At 45.5% G+C, this 21,928-nt stretch overlaps 1 protein-coding gene across 1 annotated transcript; it reads left to right on the plus strand.

The window, feature by feature from the left end:
• The first annotated feature begins 257 nt into the window (after positions 1–257).
• On the plus strand, positions 258–21,902 carry LOC310752091 (solute carrier family 22 member 6-A-like). Its single transcript, XM_083591828.1, has 10 exons — positions 258–883; positions 4,241–4,344; positions 6,377–6,531; positions 8,727–8,895; positions 10,080–10,203; positions 11,434–11,549; positions 13,842–14,056; positions 14,833–14,941; positions 15,885–16,088; positions 21,498–21,902. Exons 1-10 carry the CDS (start codon positions 482–484, stop codon positions 21,583–21,585), a joined length of 1,686 nt encoding a protein of 561 aa, XP_083447954.1. The 5' UTR covers positions 258–481; the 3' UTR covers positions 21,586–21,902.
• The last annotated feature ends 26 nt before the right edge of the window (positions 21,903–21,928 follow it).

A 21,928-nucleotide genomic window follows, 5' to 3' on the forward strand; every position in this document is an offset into this window, starting at 1 on the left:
ATAAACACCAAAAGAAGCCTGAGTAGTGCATGGTGAGTGTGAGAGAGAAGACGCACAGACTTCTAGCAAGTGTGTGGCTCCATTCCCAGACTGGCAGAAGACCCACAGCTTCCTGGAGAGATAATTTGAGCCATTTTTGATCCAAAACGATCCCGCCGTCCTGTTGAAAGCTGTTTGTTAGGTAAATTAAGACACTCCCTTTAGCGAGACGATTTTGTTTGTCTCTTCCACAAGCGAGAGAGCCATCGCCTCCAAAGGTCCTGCGGTCACAACCAGGCTCATATTAAACCAAATCTTTCCAGCAGCGGCGGATTTGCTAAGCTGAACTGCCTTAATTTTCCCACGACAGGGTTTTGAATCTTGCCTTAACGCCGAGAGAATTTGTTTTTTGGGCTCGCAAGGTCTATCTGCCTGTCCATCGCTCCATCGATCTACACAAGCCGCCTGCAACTCCCCAAAGCAAGGAATCTCTCGGAACGCCATGACTTTTGCAGAGTTCCTGGACCAAGTCGGAGGCATGGGCCGCTTCCAGTTGATCCACACCATGCTTCTGTCCATCCCCATTGTGCTGATGGCAGGCCACAACCTTCTCCAGAACTTCACCGCTGCCATCCCAGGACATCACTGCCAGATCCACATCTCCACCAACAGCAGTGGGTACCCCAACACCACTTGGCCTCTGGAAGCCAGCGACCTGCTCAGAGTTGGTATTCCCATGAACAGCAAAGAGGAGCCAGAAAAGTGTTGGCGTTTTGTCCATCCCCAGTGGCATCTCCTTGACTCCAATTCCACCAAGGCAAACCAGACTGAGGCGGAAACCGAGCTGTGTGCTGATGGATGGGTGTATGATACGACCACATACACTTCCACCATTGTCAGCAAGGTGAGAGGGGAAGAGGGGAAAGGCTAGCTTGGAGGAATGGAAAAGTCTGAAAGGGAGCAGGGACGTAAGGGAGCATATTATATGCCAAATGAATGCATATTGATGGAGGGCAATGTTGCTCAAACTTGGGTTCCATCACCCTTAGCTAGCAGAACCAGTGGTCAGGAATGATGGGAGCTGTAGTCCAACAACAGCTGCAGACCTAAGTTTGAGAAACACTGATGCAGGGATTTAGTCTGAGCAGTTCTGGAGTGGTTTCCAGTGCTGCATCTGAGGGTTTCAGATAACTGCACCAGAAATGGGAATGGGAGCAGAAATCACCACCCTTCACATGTGTGGTCAAGGTCAGGAAGGGAAATCATGCAAGCAAATTGCTACTGTTGGGTTTATTCAGTCCACAAATGTTACATAAATAATTACATTGTTTTCTGCATTGTTTCTGACATCCCCCTTCCGCTGAAATGCATGGAAGTTCGTTATATAGCCATTTACGCAATTAATTATGTTGGTTTCGGCCACAGCAGATAGTGAGACAAATAGCACTGGTTTCAGCAGAAGCCGAGCTGCAGCAGGACAGAAACGCTGCTGATTGCGAGGAACATGGAATGGGACGGAAATGTCTGCCTCCTTACATCCTTAGTTGGAGTTTGGAAAGCAATAATAACAGCATAGCAATGTAGGTGTCTTATGCACAGTTGGGCCACACTGATTGGCTGTGGCTCTCCAGGGTTTCAGGCAGGGAACTTCCCAAGCTTTCCGCAGAGACGTTATTTGAACCCAGGACCTTTTGCATGCAAAGCAGATGCTTTACCACTGAGCTGCAGCACTTCTCCCCCCCTTTTATTTAAAAGAAAAGGGTAAGGTCTTCCTGGTTCTTCAGAATGGCCAATGGTCAGGAATGATGGGTGTTGTAGTCTAGAGGAGTAGTCTGGAGGCCCACCTCTGTGTTAATTGCTGAGCTCCTTTGGAGAAGCCTTCTAGGTTTGAGACTGTCCATAAAGTACATCACATTATTTTTAAATGCCTTTTGAAAGCCTCGCTGTTTCCTCACTTGTCGCTGTGTAGCTTTGCTTTAACCATTGTCCAACTCCTCCCAAGGTCATAACTTTGCTATTCCCCTCCTCTCCTCTTGAAGTAAACTTTTCGGGTGGTCCCGTCTCATCTTGTTTTAGGGCTAAACAGGAGCCAGTGTGGGGTTGGGGCTGGAGGAGTGGTCTTTTCCAGCTATGTTGGCGATTGAATTTGGGGCAGTCTGCACATGCTCCGACCCTTCTCTCAGTCAGCGGCAATGTTCACCGGGTGGCCTTGGGCCAGTCGCTGTCTGTCAGCCTGACCTACCTCACAAGGTTGTTGCAAGGTTAAAATGGGGTGCCTTGAGCTCCTTGGAGGAATGATGGGATGTAAATGTAATTAAGAAAAAAGTTGTTCTCATTTTACAAATAGGAAACTGAGATGGGGAAGAAAGATGGGGTGAGGTGGGAATAGATAGGTAGATAGATTTGTGCATCAGAAATGAGAATGGTGGGATTTAAATCTGGAGCCAAGCCCAATATAATCTGTCCAGAAAACCAAATGTTACTTTATGCATTACTCCATTTATATCCCATCTTCCAAGGAGCTCAAGGTGGTGGTCCTGGTTCTCCCCCCTCCCCATTTTTATCTGCACATCAGCCCTGTGAGGAAGGCTGGGCTAAAAGCCACGCACCTGACCCAAAGCCATTCATGTCTGAGCGAGGATTCAAACCCTGGTCTCCCAAGCCCCAGCCCATATCTCTCACCACTGCACCACTACGGAGCAGGCGATAGCCGAGAGCCTCCACTGCTGGATCTGATGAAATCTAGTCCATCAACCCGTGTTCTCGATCGTTTGGAAAGCCCTCAAGCAGGGCAGGCAGTACTCAGTGGTACATTGCCCCTTGAATAATAATAATCAGCAATTGGCCATCTCCCTGCATTTCTGTAAGTGGATGAGAAACCTGTGTGCGTGCGCCTTACAGGGTTTTGTGGGCTTCAGCTTCCTTCAGCCCAGAGCGTAGAATAACAATTGTTGCAGAGCTCTCCAGGTGTGGTGGTGGGGCACCTGTATCCCTCCAATTGGACTACAAATCCCATAAGCCCCAGCCGGCATGGCCAATGATCAGAGACGATGGGAGCTTAGCAACATCTGGAGGGCCACTGATACCCCACTTCTGCCCTGGAAGGAAGAGGAAGAAGGTGGGAGAGAGAGAGAAAGTGAGCCTTTGGGACTTTCCAGCAAACAAGGGGTTCAGCAACAAGATCTGCATGGGGTGTTTGCGTCCGGTGGATAAACAGGGTGGTAATTGACAGCCCTGCTGGGAAGAGAATAATTCAAAGCCAGCAGGCACTGCTGCTGGCAGTGATCTTGAGCCAAGGGAGCAGCTGGTTTTTCAGGAGACAGCAAATTTTTTTGTCCTGCATTCTAGTCCTTCAGCTCCCCCTTCACCCTTGTCATGTTATAACAAGCCACGGGGTGGGAAGGTGGGTGCTGGAGGTGATTCTGTGCTCTGCCAGGCCTTCTTATAAAAACAGATAGATGTGCAAGCAATCCAGCCAGACTCAGCATTCATTCAGCCTTGTATCTGGGTAGCTTTGCACACCAAAGTTTGTTCTGTACAGAAATCACTGCTGTTATTTGGTAACTAGGGAATGGCCCTCTGCATATGCTCAGAAACACACTTGCAAAAGGCTAGCTTCTCAGGTTTGAGAGCTGAGCACTGGGTGTGGACAGAAGCAAAGGGTCCCTTTATCACATACACAGCCCAACAAGACAATGACAAAAATCCACCAACAGCATACAAATCAATATGGCTAACCTGATCCAAAACACCCACCCACCCCACTCACACACAAAAACAAAGACTGCCACAGCCAACCACAAATGAATAACCACACTCTAGGCCAACTCCAACCTCTCTCACCACCAAAAGAACACAAGCGAACAGCAAAGAACCTGCACAAGCAACACTGACACCAAACCCTACATATAGTAAGTAAAATAGAAACATCGCCACCCGATCCCACCCCCACCCATCTTCCCCCCTCCACCTCTTTCTACCTTTTCCTCCTAATGTCTCAACAAACGAAACTGATTTGTAAAAATGTTACATGGGGGGAAAAATACGAGAGACATTGCAAACACTTTCGTAAATCGAGAAAATCTTTAATTAAAAAAAGAGAAAAAGAAGAAGGAAAGGGTCCCATTGCCTGTCGAGGGTGCAACTGCAGCAATCCTGGGTGCAATTGCAAGCTTAGCCCCTCCCAAACTCACGGCTCTGTGGCCCAGGATGCTCCCCTCAAGCTTCTGTCCCCTGACCCAGTCTCCTTCTCCTACAACAGTGGGATCTGGTCTGTGAGCGACGGAAGCTTCGGGATATGGCCCAATCGATCTACATGGCTGGCGTGCTAGTTGGAGCAGTGGTCCTTGGGGGGTTCTCCGATAGGTAAGCCGAATTCGCTTTTTGTGATAAAACAGACACCTTAAACAAGACTTGAAGGTAAAGAAATCTTGGCAACAGTTGGAGATAAGTAAATCTTGGCAACGGTTGAACTACCCTTGAGCCCAAGAGAAGGTTTAGTCCTTTTTCTTTCAAAACATATGTTCACTTCTAATTGGTTTACAAAAAGCATGCTCCTATCTACTAGCTGCACCAGGGCAACCGATAGTTCTGAACAGAGTTTATCAACTCACTACCCTTCTGTCTCATACAAAATGTTGCTTTTATGCTACCTGCTACATGAAGACTTGTCCGGGTCAGGAGAATTTATTGTCCTCTTGGCATGGAAGTTTCTGCTTTGGAAGGTCGACAACTTCCTGCCAGGTAATGAGTGAAAGGGCGCTGCTTTGCATAGCAGAAATGCATCTTCTGCTCACTAACTGGGGGTGCAGGGACACAAGAAAATGGATTTTTCAATTCTTAAAATGAACACTCGTTGCATTAAGTGTGGAAAACAGATATATAAACGTTTCCCAACTAACTAACACACCCACATCTGGTTTTAGCTTCAAGGTTTTAATTAGCTAGCGGACAGTTAAACGAGGGAAAAGAGACAGAGGATATAAGCATAGGTTTGTGTGTGCTGTGGGTTCCTGGGCCACAACATTCACCTGGGTCCCAGATCACAACACCCAGGCATCAGTTTGAAGTCACCACATTCCCCCAGTCTCAGTCAAAGAGTAACCAACCAACTGCCAACTTCCACCTCATTTCCCCGACACCACTTATTCTTTGTGAAATATAATACAATATAAGGCAAATACAATACAATACAAATACTAACAAGTTGGGTGATACGGCCTGCTTGTGGGTTGGCACTGTTGGGAGAGGCAGCCAGAGACAAGATGGAGTTCTGGGGAATCCAAATGATATCTTCCACGTTATTACTTAGCTATAGGACTGTCCCAAGGAATCTTAGTCAATTAATCAGCATATCTTATGAGGAGCAATTTTTACCCCGCTCTTTAACTGAGAAAAGGCTCCTGGAGCTGCTTAAATGACTGGTAATAAGGCAGTCCCTGCCCTCAAGCAATTTACAGGTTTGGTTTTTTAAAAAATATCATTTTATTTATTTAGTAAATCTGGTAGTGGCTTTATCTTCCCCAAGGCAACCCAAAGTGACTTACAACCAACCAGCCAGCCAGCCCCCGCCCACAAAACCCCACATGGATACATTAAAACCGGGGGGGGGGGGGGAGAGAAAAAAAATACATTAAAAACATCTTGCCCATTTCTAAAAGGCCAAAGATACTTAAATGCCAAAGGCCTGGGAGAAGAGGAATGTTTTCACCCGGTGCCTAAAGATATATACTGAAGGTGCCAGGCAAGCCTCCATGGGGAGAGCATTCCACAAATGGGGAGCCACCACAAAAAAGGCCTGTTCTCATGTTGCTACCCTCAGGACCTCTTGCGGAGGAGGCACAAGACGAAGGGCCTCAGGTGATGACCACAAAGTCCAGGTTGGTTTATATGGGGAGAGGCAGTCTTTGAGGTACTATGGTCCTGAGTCATTTACAAATTTATAGGTCAAAACCAGAACTTTGAATTGGGCCCAGAAATTAATGGGTAGCCAGTGCAATTGGGTCAGGGTTTGTGTAATATGCTCAAACCTTCTTGCCACGGTGAGATGGCATAAAATGTACAGCAGCCATCTTCTCCCCCATACAACGTTAACAGTTTGGAACCAGCACAGCAAGTACCACTCGAAACAGTCTACAAACTGGCATGATCCAAGGAAGCCATTGGGCAACCTCATTAAAAACTCACCCCCGTGAATAGGAGGCAGAGATGGGGGGTCAATTCAATTCAGTTGTCCTGGAGGAAGAATGGAGAGGGGTGTCTGCAACTGTGTGTAGAAATCAGCCTACTGTACAAAGGTAACGTTCTTTGCTTCACCCACTTCCACCTGTGGCCACACCCACCCCAACATCACCAATGCCTTGGTATTCCAGCTGTTTTCGCTTCTCTGTGCCTGCAGGTATGGCCGCAAGCCTCTCCTCATTTGGTCGTTTATGCAAATGGCAGTGATGGGGACCTGTGTGGCCTTTTCGCCCAACTTTATCGCCTACTGCATCTTCCGGTTCCTGAGTGGCATGGCGCTCTCTGGATTTGGCCTCAGCATCGCCTGTTTGGGTAAGAGAGGAGCTAGTGGTGCTGGCTGGGAACTTTTGCGCAATGTAGGGATTTATCTGAACATTCTGTATTCGATGCATTAATGGAGGATATGTCTGTCAATAATTAGTAGCAAAGCAGCCTAGACCAAGGCCAGCCAGTTGTGTGGACACTTCTCAAAGTACAGTGGTACCTCAGGTTACATACGCTTCAGGTTACAGACTCCGCTAACCCAGAAATAGTGCTTCAGTTTAAGAACTTTGCTTCAGGATGAGAACAGAAATCGTGCTCTGGCGGCGCGGTGGCAGCAGGAGGCCCCATTAGCTAAGTGGTGCTTCAGGTTAAGAACAGTTTCAGGTTAATTACGGACCTCCGGAACGAATTAAGTACTTAACCTGAGGTACCACAGTAAACAGAGGAGTTTGGCCACAGGACACTCTTCATTTGGCCTAAATCAGGCTTCCTCAAACTCAGCCCTCCAGATGTTTATGGCCTACAACTCCCATGATCCCTAGCTAGCAGGACCAGTGGTTAGGGATGATGGGAATTGTAGTCTCAAAATATCTGGAGGGCCGAGTTTGAGGAAGCCTGGCCTAGATGGTATTTTGTTGGCTACCTTGGACTAGGGAGTTGGTGGAACTGAGGCAGATAGCGGTGACAATAGCTGAAGCTCTAGCCCTAATACACAAAATGAAAACTGACAAATTGCTAGGTTTGGATGGCATCCACCCAACAGTTCTCAAAGAACTCAAATGTGAGATTGCTGATTTTTTTAACAGAAATATGTAACTGGTGCCTCAGATCCACCAGAGGATTTGAGAAGTAGCTAAGGCAACATCAATTTTTATAAAGGGATTCAGGAGGGAACCTGGAAATGACGGGCCAGTTCATTTAATGATGGTCCTAGGATAACTGGTGGAAATTTTGGTTAAAGATAAAATAGCCAAACATACAGAGGAACAAGCCTTGCTGAAGCAGAGTCAGCATGGCTTCTGCAAGGACAAGTCCTGTCTCACTGGCACTCTTTGAGTGTGTCAACAAGCATATAGATAGATGTGATCCAGTTGACACAGTGTTCTTAGACTTTCAAAAAGCTTTTGACAAGGTACCGCACCAAAAACTCCTGAGAAAGCATAGCAGCATGGAATAAAAGGAGAGGCCCTTTTGTGGATCAGGAATAAATGGAAAGTTCTCCAAATGGATGGAGAGATGCAGAAAGTGGGGTCTCCCAAGGCTCATTATTGGAACCTGTGCTTTTTTTGCTTGTCCATAAATGATCTATAGTTAGGGGGGAACAGTGAGGTGGTCTGGCTTGCTGGTGAGACGATATTATTCAGGGTCATTAAAAGAAAGAGAGATTGTGAAGAGTTCCAAAAGAACCTCCCCAAGTTGAGTGAATGGGCAATAAAATGGCAAATGCAATTCAGTGTATACAAGTGTAAAGTGATGCATGTCAAGGTAAAAAAATTATTAATTTCACATACATTCTTCTGGGGTCTGAACTGGCAGTGACTGACCAGGACTGGAACCTTAGAGGTCCTAGTGGATAGCTCAATGAAGTTGTTGACCCAGTGTGTGGCCACTGTGATAAAGGCAAATCCCATGCTAGGGATCATTATGGAAGGAACTGAAAACCAACCTGTGACTATCATAATGCAGTTAGCGACTGTGTTTGAAATTAAACATTAGGGAGAACTTCCTGATGGCAAGAGCTGTTCAACACTGGAACAGACTACCTCAGAAGCTCATAGACTCTCCTCTCTTCCTATGTCCTTATGGCAATGTTGTGCTAGATGAGCCAATCTTCTGATGCAGTAGTGGGAAAAGTTCAGTACAAAATGGTTGGCAAGTATTACAGGGGTTGCCAGCCTGGTGACCATGGGCACCAATGTGCCCACCAGTACCTCCTATCTTGCCCATGAAATATCTCAATGAATATCCTTTTAAAAACCTGCAGTTTGCAGAGACTGTTTTCTCTTCCTGCTGTTTCTCAGTTTGCACTGACTTGGTTTCTTCTCCATGCCTGGCCTCATGGCAGCTATTTTGTCAAAGGCACCCACGACACTTTCTCAGAATTCCAAATCTACCACTTGCCCGAGAAAGGTCGGCAACTCCCGATGCAGGGTCTAAATTTCATACTGGAAGGCCCAGGCGGATGATCTGTCGGGTGTGAGTGGCAAGGCGAAAACCTGAAAGTGTTTTCCTTTCCCTTCCAGTTGTGGAGTGGATTCCCACCAAGTACCGCACCATCACCATTGCGGTCACTGGCTTCGTGTACACGCTGGGCCAGATCCTGCTGGCTGGCTTGGCCTACGGCATCCCGGACTGGCAATGGCTGCAGCTGACTTTATCGGTGCCCTTCTTTGTCTTTCTCCTCTACTCTTGGTATGTTGTGCTGCTCAGGTGGGACCCCTCATCCTCCTTGGGGTGCTGTGTTGTGATATGAAGAGATGCTGGAATGCTGTTTTTCAAATAAATAAGCTTGATATATATAACAAAACCGGGACGCAGGTGGCGCTGTGGGTGAAATCACAGAGCCTAGGACTTGCCAATCAGAAGGTCGGCGGTGAGCTGATGGGGTGAGCTCCCATTGCTCAGTCCCTGCTCGTGCCAACCTAGCAGTTCGAAAGCACGTCAAAGTGCAAGTAGATAAATAGGTACCGCTCCGGCGGGAAGGTAAATGACATTTCCGTGCGCTGCTCTGGTTCGCCAGAAGCGGCTTAGTCATGCTGGCCACGTGACCTGGAAGCTGTACGCCGGCTCCCTCGGCCAGTAAAGCGAGATGAGCGCCGCAACCCCAGAGTCGGTCATGACTGGACCTAATGGTCAGGGGTCCCTTTACCTTTACCTTATATAACAAAACAATTGAAATGTATCCTGCCCTTGGCCTTACGCTCTCACCTGCTCAAGATTACCCCAATGATGACCTCTTGGTCTTTCTATTGACAGCCGCCCATATGGAGATAGCCAGATGTTGAAAAACTGGCACTGGGCTTAATATCGATTTGTGGTACACCAGTGTATGGTCAATAGAACTGGCTGAGCAATCGACATGTCAAGTCAGAGCAGCAAAGGGCAAGCAGGATCCCTATTCCTTTTATAACATATGGCAAATGTTTACCGAATGCATAAATTGTTCGGACTGTGGCAGGAATACACCCTACGCTCATGGAGAAAATGTGGCGTGATCTTTTAGAGCGATCAAACGAAATTTTATTACACAGCATGACAAAAGTCTGTAATTTTATCGGGACAAGTCGTTTGTTGTTTACTTTTGTAACAATTGTTTCCGCAAAAGGTGTTTTCTGTACCATGAAAAATGAATAAAAACATTTTTAAAAAAGACAAAAAATGACCACAGACAGAGAACTGGATTAGAATGAGAAAACAGGATCAATTCAAATGTTTGCAAGCAAATTCAAGTTAGGATTCTTTTCTTCATTTTCTTTAATCGAATTCTCCCTCGAGAAAACAACAACAAAAGGATTCAGTTCTGTTTTACCACCTGAAGGTTTGTGGATGGATTTTACTGTTGGCCGAGATGACGAGTCTTGGCTTCTTTGGCACAGGTGGTTTGCAGAGTCAGCTCGCTGGCTGCTTCTTTCGGGGAAGGCAAGCACAGCTGTCAAGGTCCTCCAGAGGGTTGCCCGGGTCAATGGCAAGGAGGAAGCTGGAGCCAGCATCACCACAGAGGTATGAAGCCGGTGGAGGGAGGTGGCTCTCCATATCCGGGTGGCTGTAAATCCAGCTGACTCTTTGTAGAAAACAGAAGTCTTGGGAACTTCTGGAGAGCAAAGCCTGCTAGAATCAGGGTGCCTGCTGGTGAACTTGATATGCAGCATTTACACTGATTTGCTTGCACAAAGCTTACACAGAAGTTAGATTATGGGCTCCTCTAGACACCCTTTTTATTGTGCATTCATGATGATTTGGTCCTGTTGATAGAATTGTGGCAATTATGTGCGGTTCAACTTGTATTTGCTCCTGCAAAATTTTTGGGGCAAGTCATACTGACTTGCAAGTTGCTGCTGAAATCCTGTAACTTTTTATATCACAAATCTTCCAGGTGTGTATGGGGGGGGGGAGAGTTGCCCAGCTTTTGTTGTGTTATTCTGCACATGTGTCCCTCCAGACAGCCATAACACAGTAATGTCAAGGAAGCTCTTTACCAACACACTCACTTCCCTCACAAATTTGGACTTTATTTGAGATATGAGGAATACAGCGAGGAAATGCAGAATGGAAGGTGTGGGATCACATTTGCTTGACACAATAGCAACCAAGTTCCCTGCAGGCAAATCAGTGTAAATTCTCAATAGTCGAACTTTGTGGGTGGGGAGAATTAGGATAAATGCTCAATAAACAGACTATCTGGAAATTCCCGCTTTCACTGAAGGGAAGCTGCCTGTGTAAATCAGGCCCTAGAACTTCCTGTCTGCTAATGTTTACCTAAATTTCCCTAGGGTAAATCACACGATCCATTCTCACCAAAATCTAGTTCTGTGCTGTGTATTGATTGTGCTTTTTAGGAGGAAGAGCAGCAGCTGATGCTGTCAGCCTTCCCCAGCCTTGTGCCCTCCTCATGTTGTTGGACTACAACTCCCATCATCCCTGACTGGCAGAGGCTCATTGGAGTTGTAGTCCAATGATGTCTCAAGGTCTCAGGCTCGGAAAGGCTGTTTAAGGACATGGGCGTAGCTGGGGGACAGAGGGGCAGCTGCTCTCCTCCCTAAATCAAGCAAATAAATAAAAATACTTAACTAACTGACCAATTACATCACCAGTTATGTCTGTTCTGCTTTCCCAACATAATGCCTACCCCCCCTCTAAAATAAATCCTGGCTACGCCCATGCTTAAGGACATCACTGGAGCTCAGCCACCTGTTTTTACACAGCCACCTCCTGCCTCTCCTCTCCCCACAGGTTCTGCTTTCCAACATGGAGAAAGAACTGTCCACAGCCAAGGCCTCTTACACCATCTCTGACCTGGTGCGCACACCAGCCATCCGGCGCATTTTCTGCTGCCTCTCCATAGTGTGGTGAGAGAACTTGTTTCATCTGAGCAGACTCAGGAAGGAGAGAGTTCCATTCCAACTTTGGGAACTGGAGGAAACGGAGGTTTAGGCACTGCCTGACAATGTGGCCCATTATCAAAGCATAGACAGCAATACTTATTGCTGTAAAATAGGGATGGGGGACATCAAGCCCCAGGGTCAGATGTGACCCTACAAATCTTTCTATCTGGCCCTTAAGAGTCTCCCTCCTGAACCACACCTCTTACCAGCCCGGTTTTGCACCCTCTCAGAGTGTTTTGGCCTGGCTTGGAAACATGCCCTTGCTTCTTGCTTGCCTGGATGGAGGATGCAGCAGTATGATTGAGCATGTATACTCAGAGTCCTGCAGTGATTTCATGCTCTTCATTGCAGCTTGTAAAACAGTGATGAATCCCACCCCCCCAACCCTCAGGCTTTTATATACATTCTTTACACAACGAGTCCCATCTGATTGGCTGATTCTGCTTCTCTCCTGGAGCCTGATTGGACCGCTACTCAGGGCCAATCAGTTGCTGCATTCTATGATCCTACCAGCCTAATAGGCTGATTAGCTTCCTCCTGGGGTTTGATTGGGCTGCTGCTGCAAGCCAATCAGTTGTTGCATTCTAGGATCCTACTTGCCTATTCTAGGATCCAAGCTTAGTACATAACATGCAGAAACTAGTCTACTAAACAAAGGCAATATTTTCCTTCATTTCTCTGCCCACCCTTGCCTATGACCCTGTGCATCACTGGTACATGGACCCCAGAAAGTTGTGTGGAAAGCTGCTATTATTATTATTATTATTATTATTATTATTATTATTATTATTATCATTATTAAAATTTGTATACTGGCCTTTATATACTTCCCTATGTATACCACAGGTCTCAGGGCTGGACATCATAACAGAAAACTATATTGTTTGGTTCAACTCTTGCTCATAAAGCTCTGAACTATTACATCTCCAGCAAAATCCACTTGCTGTACCTTAGATCTGAGCTGTGTAATAGCTCTGACTGAGCAATCTTTATGTGCATTAAAATTGCTCAGGACAAGCCTTATAAAGATTTCTCCTTTGAACTAGCAGCTCAGGTCTTGAAAGGCCAGCTGAAGGTCTAAGATGTGCAAAACAAGGAGCTGCTTTGGAATATAGTCACTGAAGCTAGTTGGTTCACTGGTTCACTGAAGCTACCGGTAGTCCCCACTGGTTGGGGAAAAGGAGCACAGACCCCTTTCTCCTCCGTGGAAGGAAAACGTGAAGGTTCATGGAAATGTCAAAGGTTACAGAATTTGTTTGATTATTTAAGAGACAGAAAACCAAGATTTTCTGGAATAAATGCTCCCCTTTCATTTAATTTATTAGTATTAGTATTATTAATTTATTACTTAAACCCCACCCATCCAACTGGGTTGCCCTGGCCACTTTGGGTGGCTTCCAGCAGAATATAAAAACACCATGAGACATAAAACGTTAAAAACTTCCTGATACAGGGCTGCTTTCAGATTACATCAGATGTAATTATTTGTTTGACATCTGATGGCAGGGTGTTCCACAGGGCAGGCACCATAAATGGGAAGCTACAGTGTAGAGATTGATTTGTCAAAGACTCGTTAAAATAGTTAATGTTTTCTGTTAGGAAGACTTTTCCGAAAGCATCCCATAAAGTATCAATTCATTTATTTATTTATTCAGCCAAGGAGGTCCCAAGAGTAGCTTACGTACGCTCTGTAAAAATAAGGCCTTTGCTGCCTGTAGGCTTACTGTTATGTATTGAAGTTCTCACCCTGGGCCAGCAGGGGGATACTGTAGATAGTTATGCAAATAAGGGATCGAAAGTGACGTTCAGTGATTGGATAGTTTTAGAAAATTGTTACAGTTACATTGTACTGGAGCTCTATATATAAGCAGGCTGACTGAACCCTTCAGTTCAGTTCTGTTCTGGCCTGTGAATAAACAAGAGCTGTTTGAAGAATCGCTGTGTTGTCTGATATGTTCACCCACAACTTAACACTTACAGTCTAAGAAACATGACAAAAGCAAAAAAGTGACGAGGAGGGAAAGGGAAGGCAAGTAAGTTCGGGCTCCAGTTCCTAAAGTTGCATAACGTAATGACCCACTGGAATGAAACAGTCCAGGGAGAGGAACTCAATGGAGTTGGTCACTCAAGAATTGATGAAGTAGCCCTGCTTCGCTGCAGCCTGAGGAAATGGCTGCTGTCAGGTGACAGTTGAGAGCAGGAGGAGCCTCTTCTCACACCTTCTTGAGTCTTGCCTTGTCTCTGTCTTCACGTCAGGTTCTCAGTCAGCTTCTCCTACTACGGGCTGGCCATGGACCTCCAGAATTTTGGTGTCAGCATCTACCTCATCCAGGTCATCTTCGGGGCCGTTGACTTCCCAGCCAAGGTGATTGTGACCATTACCATGAGCTACATTGGGAGGAGGATCAGCCTCGCATCCTTCCTCATCCTGGCTGGCATCATCATCATCATCAACATCTTTGTGCCCACAGGTGAGTGTTGGCTCACTTTCCGCCAGGCCTCACCTTTCACCTTTAGATACACTGCAAGGTGTCCAGCTGGAGACATTTTGGCACAGGCTGAAAGCCCAAAGAGTACCATCTCCCACAGATATGCTGCGCCTCTGATCTCCTTCATTTCCGAGATATGCACAAAGCCAAATGTTGTTGTCACTCTCACAAAGCACGGGGTCCCTTCCAACTCTACAATTCTGTGATTCCGATTTATTATCAGCACTGCAGCCATTGAGTGGCGGTGCCTCTGGATCAATATTACAGTCACAGCAAGTTTATAGACCCGAAGCACAATCTTTTCGAGCAGGTATAAGGAACCTCAGACCAAGGGGCTGAATGCGGCCCTCAAGACCTCCCTATCTGGCCCTCTGGAACTCTTTCTGGGCTACAGTTCCTCCCCAGCCACATCTTCCTTGAGTGATTTGGCTGGAAATGTGTCCTTGAGCTCTGATAATGCTTCTTAGTTGCATGGGTGGAGGACACGGGTGGGCGGGCCAATTCATTAGGAGAAATCAGCACTAAAATGTAGGAGAATTTCTGTGAGGATAAACATTAAAATCGCAAATTGCTGCAGAAATGTGGAGAGCCGAGTTTAAGACTGGAAAAAAATGAGAAACCAATGTGTTAGTCTGTTAATTATTCTTGACAAATCTGCACATCAACCCTATAGAAAGCAGGGAGGGGGAGGGAGTTCCTCAGCTGCGCACTTTGTTCATGCCACACACTCTCTGACCCACACCACCTTTCCCCCAAAGATTTGCAGACAATCCGGACAACGCTGGCCGTCATTGGCAAGGGGTGCTTGGCAGCGGCCTTCAACTGCACCTTCCTTTTCACGACGGAACTCTACCCCACGCCTGTCAGGTGAGGAGCTGCTTTTCAACACCATTTTCCCCTTGTTTACCCGCTTCTGGGGCTCCTGTGGAAATGGAGGTGGCTTTAAAGCAGGGGTCTCCAACCTGGGACCTGTGGGCACTAAGGTGAGCCCCTCGCTACCTCCTAGGGTGCCCTTGAACGATCTCAATAAATACCTGTCATTGAAATTCTACTCAATATTGATCCAGAGCAGACTGCAATGTATAGTTAACAGAGTAAAAACTTAAACATATTGCAGGATTAAAAAAAAATAGACCAGAGGCATTTCATCTAGCAGAGCTTTACTGCTACTGAAGGCAAACGAGCATAATGGTCACAAATCCAATACATTCAGGATTGGCCCTGTCCATAAGAAATCCAGTTGCAGCAGACTTAACTTAAATTTACAATAACTTATAATAAGAAAGGAAGAGAGAGAGAGAGAGAGAGAGAGAGAATGAAACCCAGGATCCTCCTATTATAGTCAGCATGACCTTGACTGAAGAGATAACAAAACCAGTTTAAGCCGGCTGTACTCAGCTTCTCAGAAGGAATAACCCAAACATCAGGATCCTCCTGCTTTTTTCTTTCACACAGAGAAGCTTCCAGAACCCTCTTGAATTAAGTAGAATAGGAAAGATCTCTACACATCAGCTCAATGCTTTCTGCACTAAGAAATGCAAACTGACAAAAAGCCTGAATGCACAAGAGGCTGGGTTTGCTCTTCCTAGAAGGAACATGCCCCCTCAGCAGAGCTGGCCTGTCCATGGGGCATGGATAGGTGGTAGCCGCAGGATGGCAGACTCTAGATGGCTTAGAGGTGTGCCACAGCTGCTGTACAGCCATTGGCGGCGATTGCATGGCAGGTGCCCTTTTCTTGAGGTTTGCCAGAGATCCCTTGACCCAGCCGTATCTCTTGCCTGCTTTTCCTACCCTGCCCCCCCCATCCTAGGCAGACGGGGCTCGGTTTTGGCAGCACCATGGCCCGGGTGGGAGGCATCATCGCCCCATTGGCCAAGATGACGGAGGACTACTCTGCCGCCCTGCCGCCAATCATGTACGGAGCAGCTCCCATCCTTTCTGGCATCATCGCTTGCTTTCTGCCCGAAACCCTTAATGTCCCCCTTCCAGATACCATTGAAGAAGTAGAGAACAGGTAAGTGACTCTGTTATTTGTGGCAAATACACTTTTATTTATTTCATTGTACTAATATTCACACAGATATTATTTGTTGCAAAGTATTTAATTACATTTATATACTGCCCTTTGTCTGAATGTTGTGGGTGGTTTACAACATAAAAATACAAAATATATACAAAAAACCCCCAAGAGCAATAACCTCCCCTCCCACACACTTTTAAAAGGCTGTGTATTCTTTAATCAGCCAAATGCCTGGTTATAAAGAAACATTTTGGCCTGGTGCCTAAAGATATGCAATATCTTCCCTGGGGAGAGTATTCCATAAATGGGGAGCCACCACAGAAAATCCCGTTCACGTGTTGCCACCCTCCCAATTTCTTGTGAAGGGGGCACATGAAGAAAGGCCTCGGATGGTGATTGCAGGGTCCAGGTTGGTTAATAGGAGAAACATGGTCCTTGAAGTGTTTAAGGCTTTAAAGGTCAAAACTAGCACTCTGAATTGAGTCTGGAAACCAATTGGCAGCCAGTGCAGTTGGGCCAGGATCAGTGTAATATGTTCAAACTGTCTTGCCCCGGTGAGCAACCTAGCCACTGAATTCTGCCCCAGCTGAATTTTCTACATGATCTTCAGAGGCAGCTCCACGTATAACATATTGTAGTACTGTAACCTAGAGGTTATCAGAGAGTAAAGGTAAAGGGACCCCCTGACCATTACGTCCAGTCGTGGCCGACTCTGGGGTTGCGGCGCTCATCTCGCTTTATTGGCGGAGGGAGCCGGCGTACAGCTTCCGGGTCATGTGGCCAGCATGACGAAGCAGCTTCTGGCAAACCAGAGCAGCGCACGGAAATGCCGTTTGCCTTCCCGTCGGAGTGGTAACTATTTATCTACTTGCACTTTGATGTGCTTTCGACCTGCTAGGTTGGCAGGAGCAGGGACCAAGCAACGGGAGCTCACCCTGTAGCGGGGATTCGAACCGGTGACTTTCTGATCAGCAAGCCCTAGGCTCTGTGGCTTAACCCACAGTGCCACCCACGTCCCATATCATAGCATAGACAACAGAAATTAATCTGTCCCTGTCCAGATATGGGCACAGCTGGGCCACCAGCCCAAGATGGTGGAATGCCTCCACGCCACTTGAGCCTCAAGCAACAGCAATGGATTCAGGAGAACCCCCAAGCTGCTCACCTGCTCCTTTGGAGGGGGTGTAGCCCCATCAAGAGCAGGCCGCATCCCATCCATCCAGTCTAGAGAACTGTCCGCTAATAGTCCCTCAGTCTTATCTGGATTGAGCTTCAGTTTGTTGGCTCTCATCCATTATAAGGCAATACATCAGTCCAGCACATCCAGTGCCTCACCTGCAGATGTAAAAGAGAAGTAGAGCTGTGTGCCATTAAGCATACCAGTTGCCTCAGTTGGTTAGAGCATGGTGCTGATAACGCCAAGGTTGTGGGTTTGATCCCCGTATGAACCACTTACACATTCCTGCATTGCAGAGGGTTGGATTAAATCACCCTCAGGATCCCTTCAGCTCTAGGATTGCTGATAACATATTCCAAAACTCTGGATGACCCCACTCAGTGGTTTCGAAGTAATCCATAAACCTCAAACAGCTCAACAGAACAGGACAAGAGCATTTTATATCATATACGCCTCAATACAACGAAGTGTTCTACCTCATGCATCCTGATGGATCACATTGTTTCATGTTCTTTTATAACTTTACCATAATGGTTCCACAAGTCATCTGAATGTGTCAAAGCACTGTCAGTCCATAGCCTGTATCAGGCAACTATCTCTTCCTGTTATAATAAGAAATAACATTTATCCATCTATCTACTTCTCAAACAGCGCGTTAACTTAGCATTTTTGTGGCCAATTCCCACTGTTCATCATTCCAGTCTTAGACAGACTGTATAGTAGATTACCTCCACTTTTCCACATAAGGAACCCTTAGCTGCTGCTAACAGCTTGTATACTTTTGAATAGGATAATTCAGAACAAATTATTTGTGTATCCCATCCTTGGAATTTTCACAATGAAGGGCGCCAGATTAAATGCATGTTAATCAAATGCCCATCAGTCCTGCTGCATTCCTTGCAAAATTGATTTTTGTGGAGCCTGTGGAACAGAGGGAAGAAAAAGCACGACATTTTGTGGTTTGGGGGGAAGTGTTGAATCATCAACTTTTGATTTCAAAACACTGGCCCTTCTGGGAGGAGAGAAGGTGGAGCTGAACTCCAGAGCTCAGTTTTCATGCTTGGGCTTGAAATCATAGGAGCAGAGGGTTTGAAGTTAGGGAGGACTCAGATTTGGTTCACATTTAAAGGTGAACTTACCTAATTTACACATTCCTTTTTTTTTTTTTTTTATAAAATTTTTATTAGATTTTAAACACATAATAAAAGACAATACAAGACAATACATAAACAAACAAACATATAAACACGTATACTTTCTTAACATTTTTTCCTTGACCTTCTTTCGGCGACTTCCCCATACCTCCCCTTTCTGCATCCCTGTTATCAATCTTTTCGGCATCCCCTAATTTCCATATAAGACTTTCTTTAGATCTTATTTCTCATATCCAATTGCTAGTCGCTGCAATTCTGTTTTGCATTACCCAAAACATTTTAGCATTCATTAATTTTACAACAGTTCTTAAGATAGATTTTAAACTTCTTCCAATCTTCTTCCACCGTCTCTTTCCCTTGGTCGCGGATTCTGCCGGTCATCTCAGCCAGTCCCATATAGTCTATTACCTTAGTCTGCCATTCTTCCAGTGTGGGTAGTTCTTGTGTCTTCCAATACTTTGCTAATAATACTCTTGCTGCTGTTGTAGCGTACATAAAAAACGTCCTGTCTTTCCTTGACACCAATTGGCCTACCATACCCAGGAGGAAGGCTTCTGGTTTCTTCACGAACGTGCATTTAAGCACCTTTTTCATTTCATTATAAATCATTTCCCAGAAAACCTTGATCCTTGGGCACGTCCACCAAAGGTGGTAGAAAGTACCTTCAGTTTCCTTACATTTCCAACATTTATTATCGGGCATGTGATAAATTTTTGCAAGCTTGACTGGGGTCATGTACCACCTATAGATCATTTTCATGATGTTCTCTCTTAAGGCATTACATGCCGTAAACTTTATACCGGTAGTCCATAACTGTTCCCAGTCAGCAAGCATAATGTCATGGCCAATGTCTTGTGCCCATTTAATCATAGCTGATTTAACCATCTCATCCTGTGTATTCCATTTCAACAGCAAGTTATACATTCTTGACAAATTCTTAGTATTGGGTTCCAAAAGCTCTGTTTCTAATTTTGACCTCTCCACCTGGAAGCCAATTTTCCTGTCCTGTTTAAAAACTTCATTTATCTGGTGGTAATGTAGCCAGTCTCTTACTTTAGACTTCAACTTCTCATAACTCTGTAATCTCACTTTCCCCTCCTCATGTTCTATAATTTCCCAATACTTTGGCCATTTGGATTCCATATTAAGTTTTTTCACTTCCTTAGCTTCCATTGGTGACAACCACCTGGGGGTTTTGTTTTCCAGCAAATCTTTGTATCGAGTCCAAACCTTATACAATGCTTTCCTAACAATATGGTTCTTAAAACCTTGATGGATTTTTACCTTGTCATACCATATGTATGCATGCCAGCCAAATCTGTTGTTAAACCCTTCCAAATCCAAAATGTCTGTGTTTTCAAGAAGCAGCCAACTTTTCAGCCAGCAAAACGCCGCTGATTCATAGTACAGCTTTAAGTCCGGCAGGGCAAACCCCCCTCTTTCTTTTGCATCAGTTAATATCTTAAACTTTATTCTGGGCTTTTTGCCCTGCCAGACAAATCTAGATATGTCTTTTTGCCACTAATTTACACATTCCAGAAGACCATAAGAATTGAAGCACAGCCGTCCTTTAGAATTCACACTTTTTTGGCTCTTGCTATGCAGGTCTCCAGCCAAGCAATGTGAGCAAAAATGCAAATAGCATCATAGAATTTTAGAATTGGAAGGGATCCCAAGGGTCATCTAGTCCAACCCCCATGTTAGGGTAAAGTGTGCATAAGAATGCATATATCAGTGCAAAATGCACTAATGCATTAAAAAATTGCTTTGCAGAAAGGTGTATAATTGCATACAAAAGTGAGAATATTAGGAGAAATTTGCACTGAGATGCTGATGAATTGTCACGAGGGCAACAAAAACCACCCACCCACTGGTGTGGAAATGTGGAGGGCTGAAAGTAAGATTAGAAAAATGATAAATGGAGAGAAAGTGAAATTCTCATCCCACACTTTCTGCTTTATGGCCCTGTCATTTCCCTTCTTGCAAAAAGTCTGATCTAAGGGGCAGCAGGGCTTCCTTCAGAAGAACTCCAAATTGACTATAATTGTACAACCTGAATTTGCAGATTATGTGACTGAATTTCACACTGTTATGGAAAAATCTAGGTGCAAGGCTGCTTAGTCACCCAGCTCGTTGGGCAGAGCCCGCGGGTCCCTGCAGAATAAAGGAAGGAGTCCAGCCACCAACCGGAGCAAACAGCTGTAGAGCAAAGTTTATTGCGCAACAGGTTCAAAGAGGAATTTTGAACCCCGAGGATGGGGTGACAATGTCTTTTAAATGTTTCCCACCATATCCCAGAATACAGTTTGAACAGCATCATTGATACATCATTGCTACATCACTGACATGTCACAAAAGGGGAGGGGTAGACAGGGGTTACACTAGTTTAACCTTGGCAAACTTGTCCAGACAAGTCCTTGGTACAAGGTTAGCGTAGGCAAAACATGTCCAGGCACCTCTCAAGTACCCATCATTAAAGGACAATAGAGCTCTCTTTGTACATCCATAACCTGGGGCAAGTCCGGTGATAGGCTTTTGGAAACTATCTGCTCAGCAACTGTTACCCCTGGGCACTTCCCTAGGTGGGGTATATGTATCGTGTCCTCACGCTTGAGGGATTACGGCAGGCAAAGGAGTCGTTTTTCCAAAGGCGAAATAGTGCCGAAATGGAGGAAACTGTCAAAGGAGTTGATTTTATATGATTGTTAAAGCTTCCCTGAGCTGTCAAGTCGAAAGCATACATTTATGCATAATATTTGTAACATTTAAGAACTTTAAAGATGTCCCACCCCTGGTAATTTCCGTAACAACACCGATAACAGTGACTGCCTGGAAGCAAATCAAGTGACTGCTCAAGCAAATCAAGATTAATTCTGAATGAACAGGAGGTCTGGAGGACCCAGAGGCCACCAATATCTGGGGGTTCTCCAGACCTGTCTTATAGCAATGTTTACGTATACTGTATCTGAACATAGAGGGGAACCTTCCAAATTTATTTCTGTGCTCTAAACATGATTGGGTGTCCCAGATACTGAGCCCCATTGCTGATCTTTCTTTCTTTCCCCCCGAAAGGTCCAGAAAGAAGACAGTGGAAGAAATAGCCCAGGAGAAGATTTTGCTCCAGAGCCCAGACAAGGCCCTGTTCAAAGAGGCTTGCTGATCCACAAAGGCCTCCAACCTTCCATTTCCCCTGATGCTTGATTCTGGGAAAAGAAGTCTTCATGATACTTTGCTGACTGCTTGTTCTGAGCTAATCCCGGGGAATGCTTTATGAATGGAGAAACTGTGAAGGTGTGGGAAGATTCTGGGCATTTTTGAAGGCACTTTTAAAAGAGAGAGAGAGAGCGCTAGCGTCTTATAATTTGATCTTTACTTTTTCCTTTTATACCCCAGGGGGGTAAAGGGAATAGGACTCTCCCATTTTCAGTTGCTGGGAGGACTCAGTGCAATAACAATAAAGATGAGGGTGCCTCTGAACACGTGCAGAGTGCATTTCCTCATTC

This window comes from Podarcis filfolensis (genome assembly GCF_964270895.1).
Source record: "Podarcis filfolensis genome assembly, chromosome: 16".
Taxonomy (NCBI): Eukaryota; Metazoa; Chordata; class Lepidosauria; order Squamata; family Lacertidae; genus Podarcis; species Podarcis filfolensis.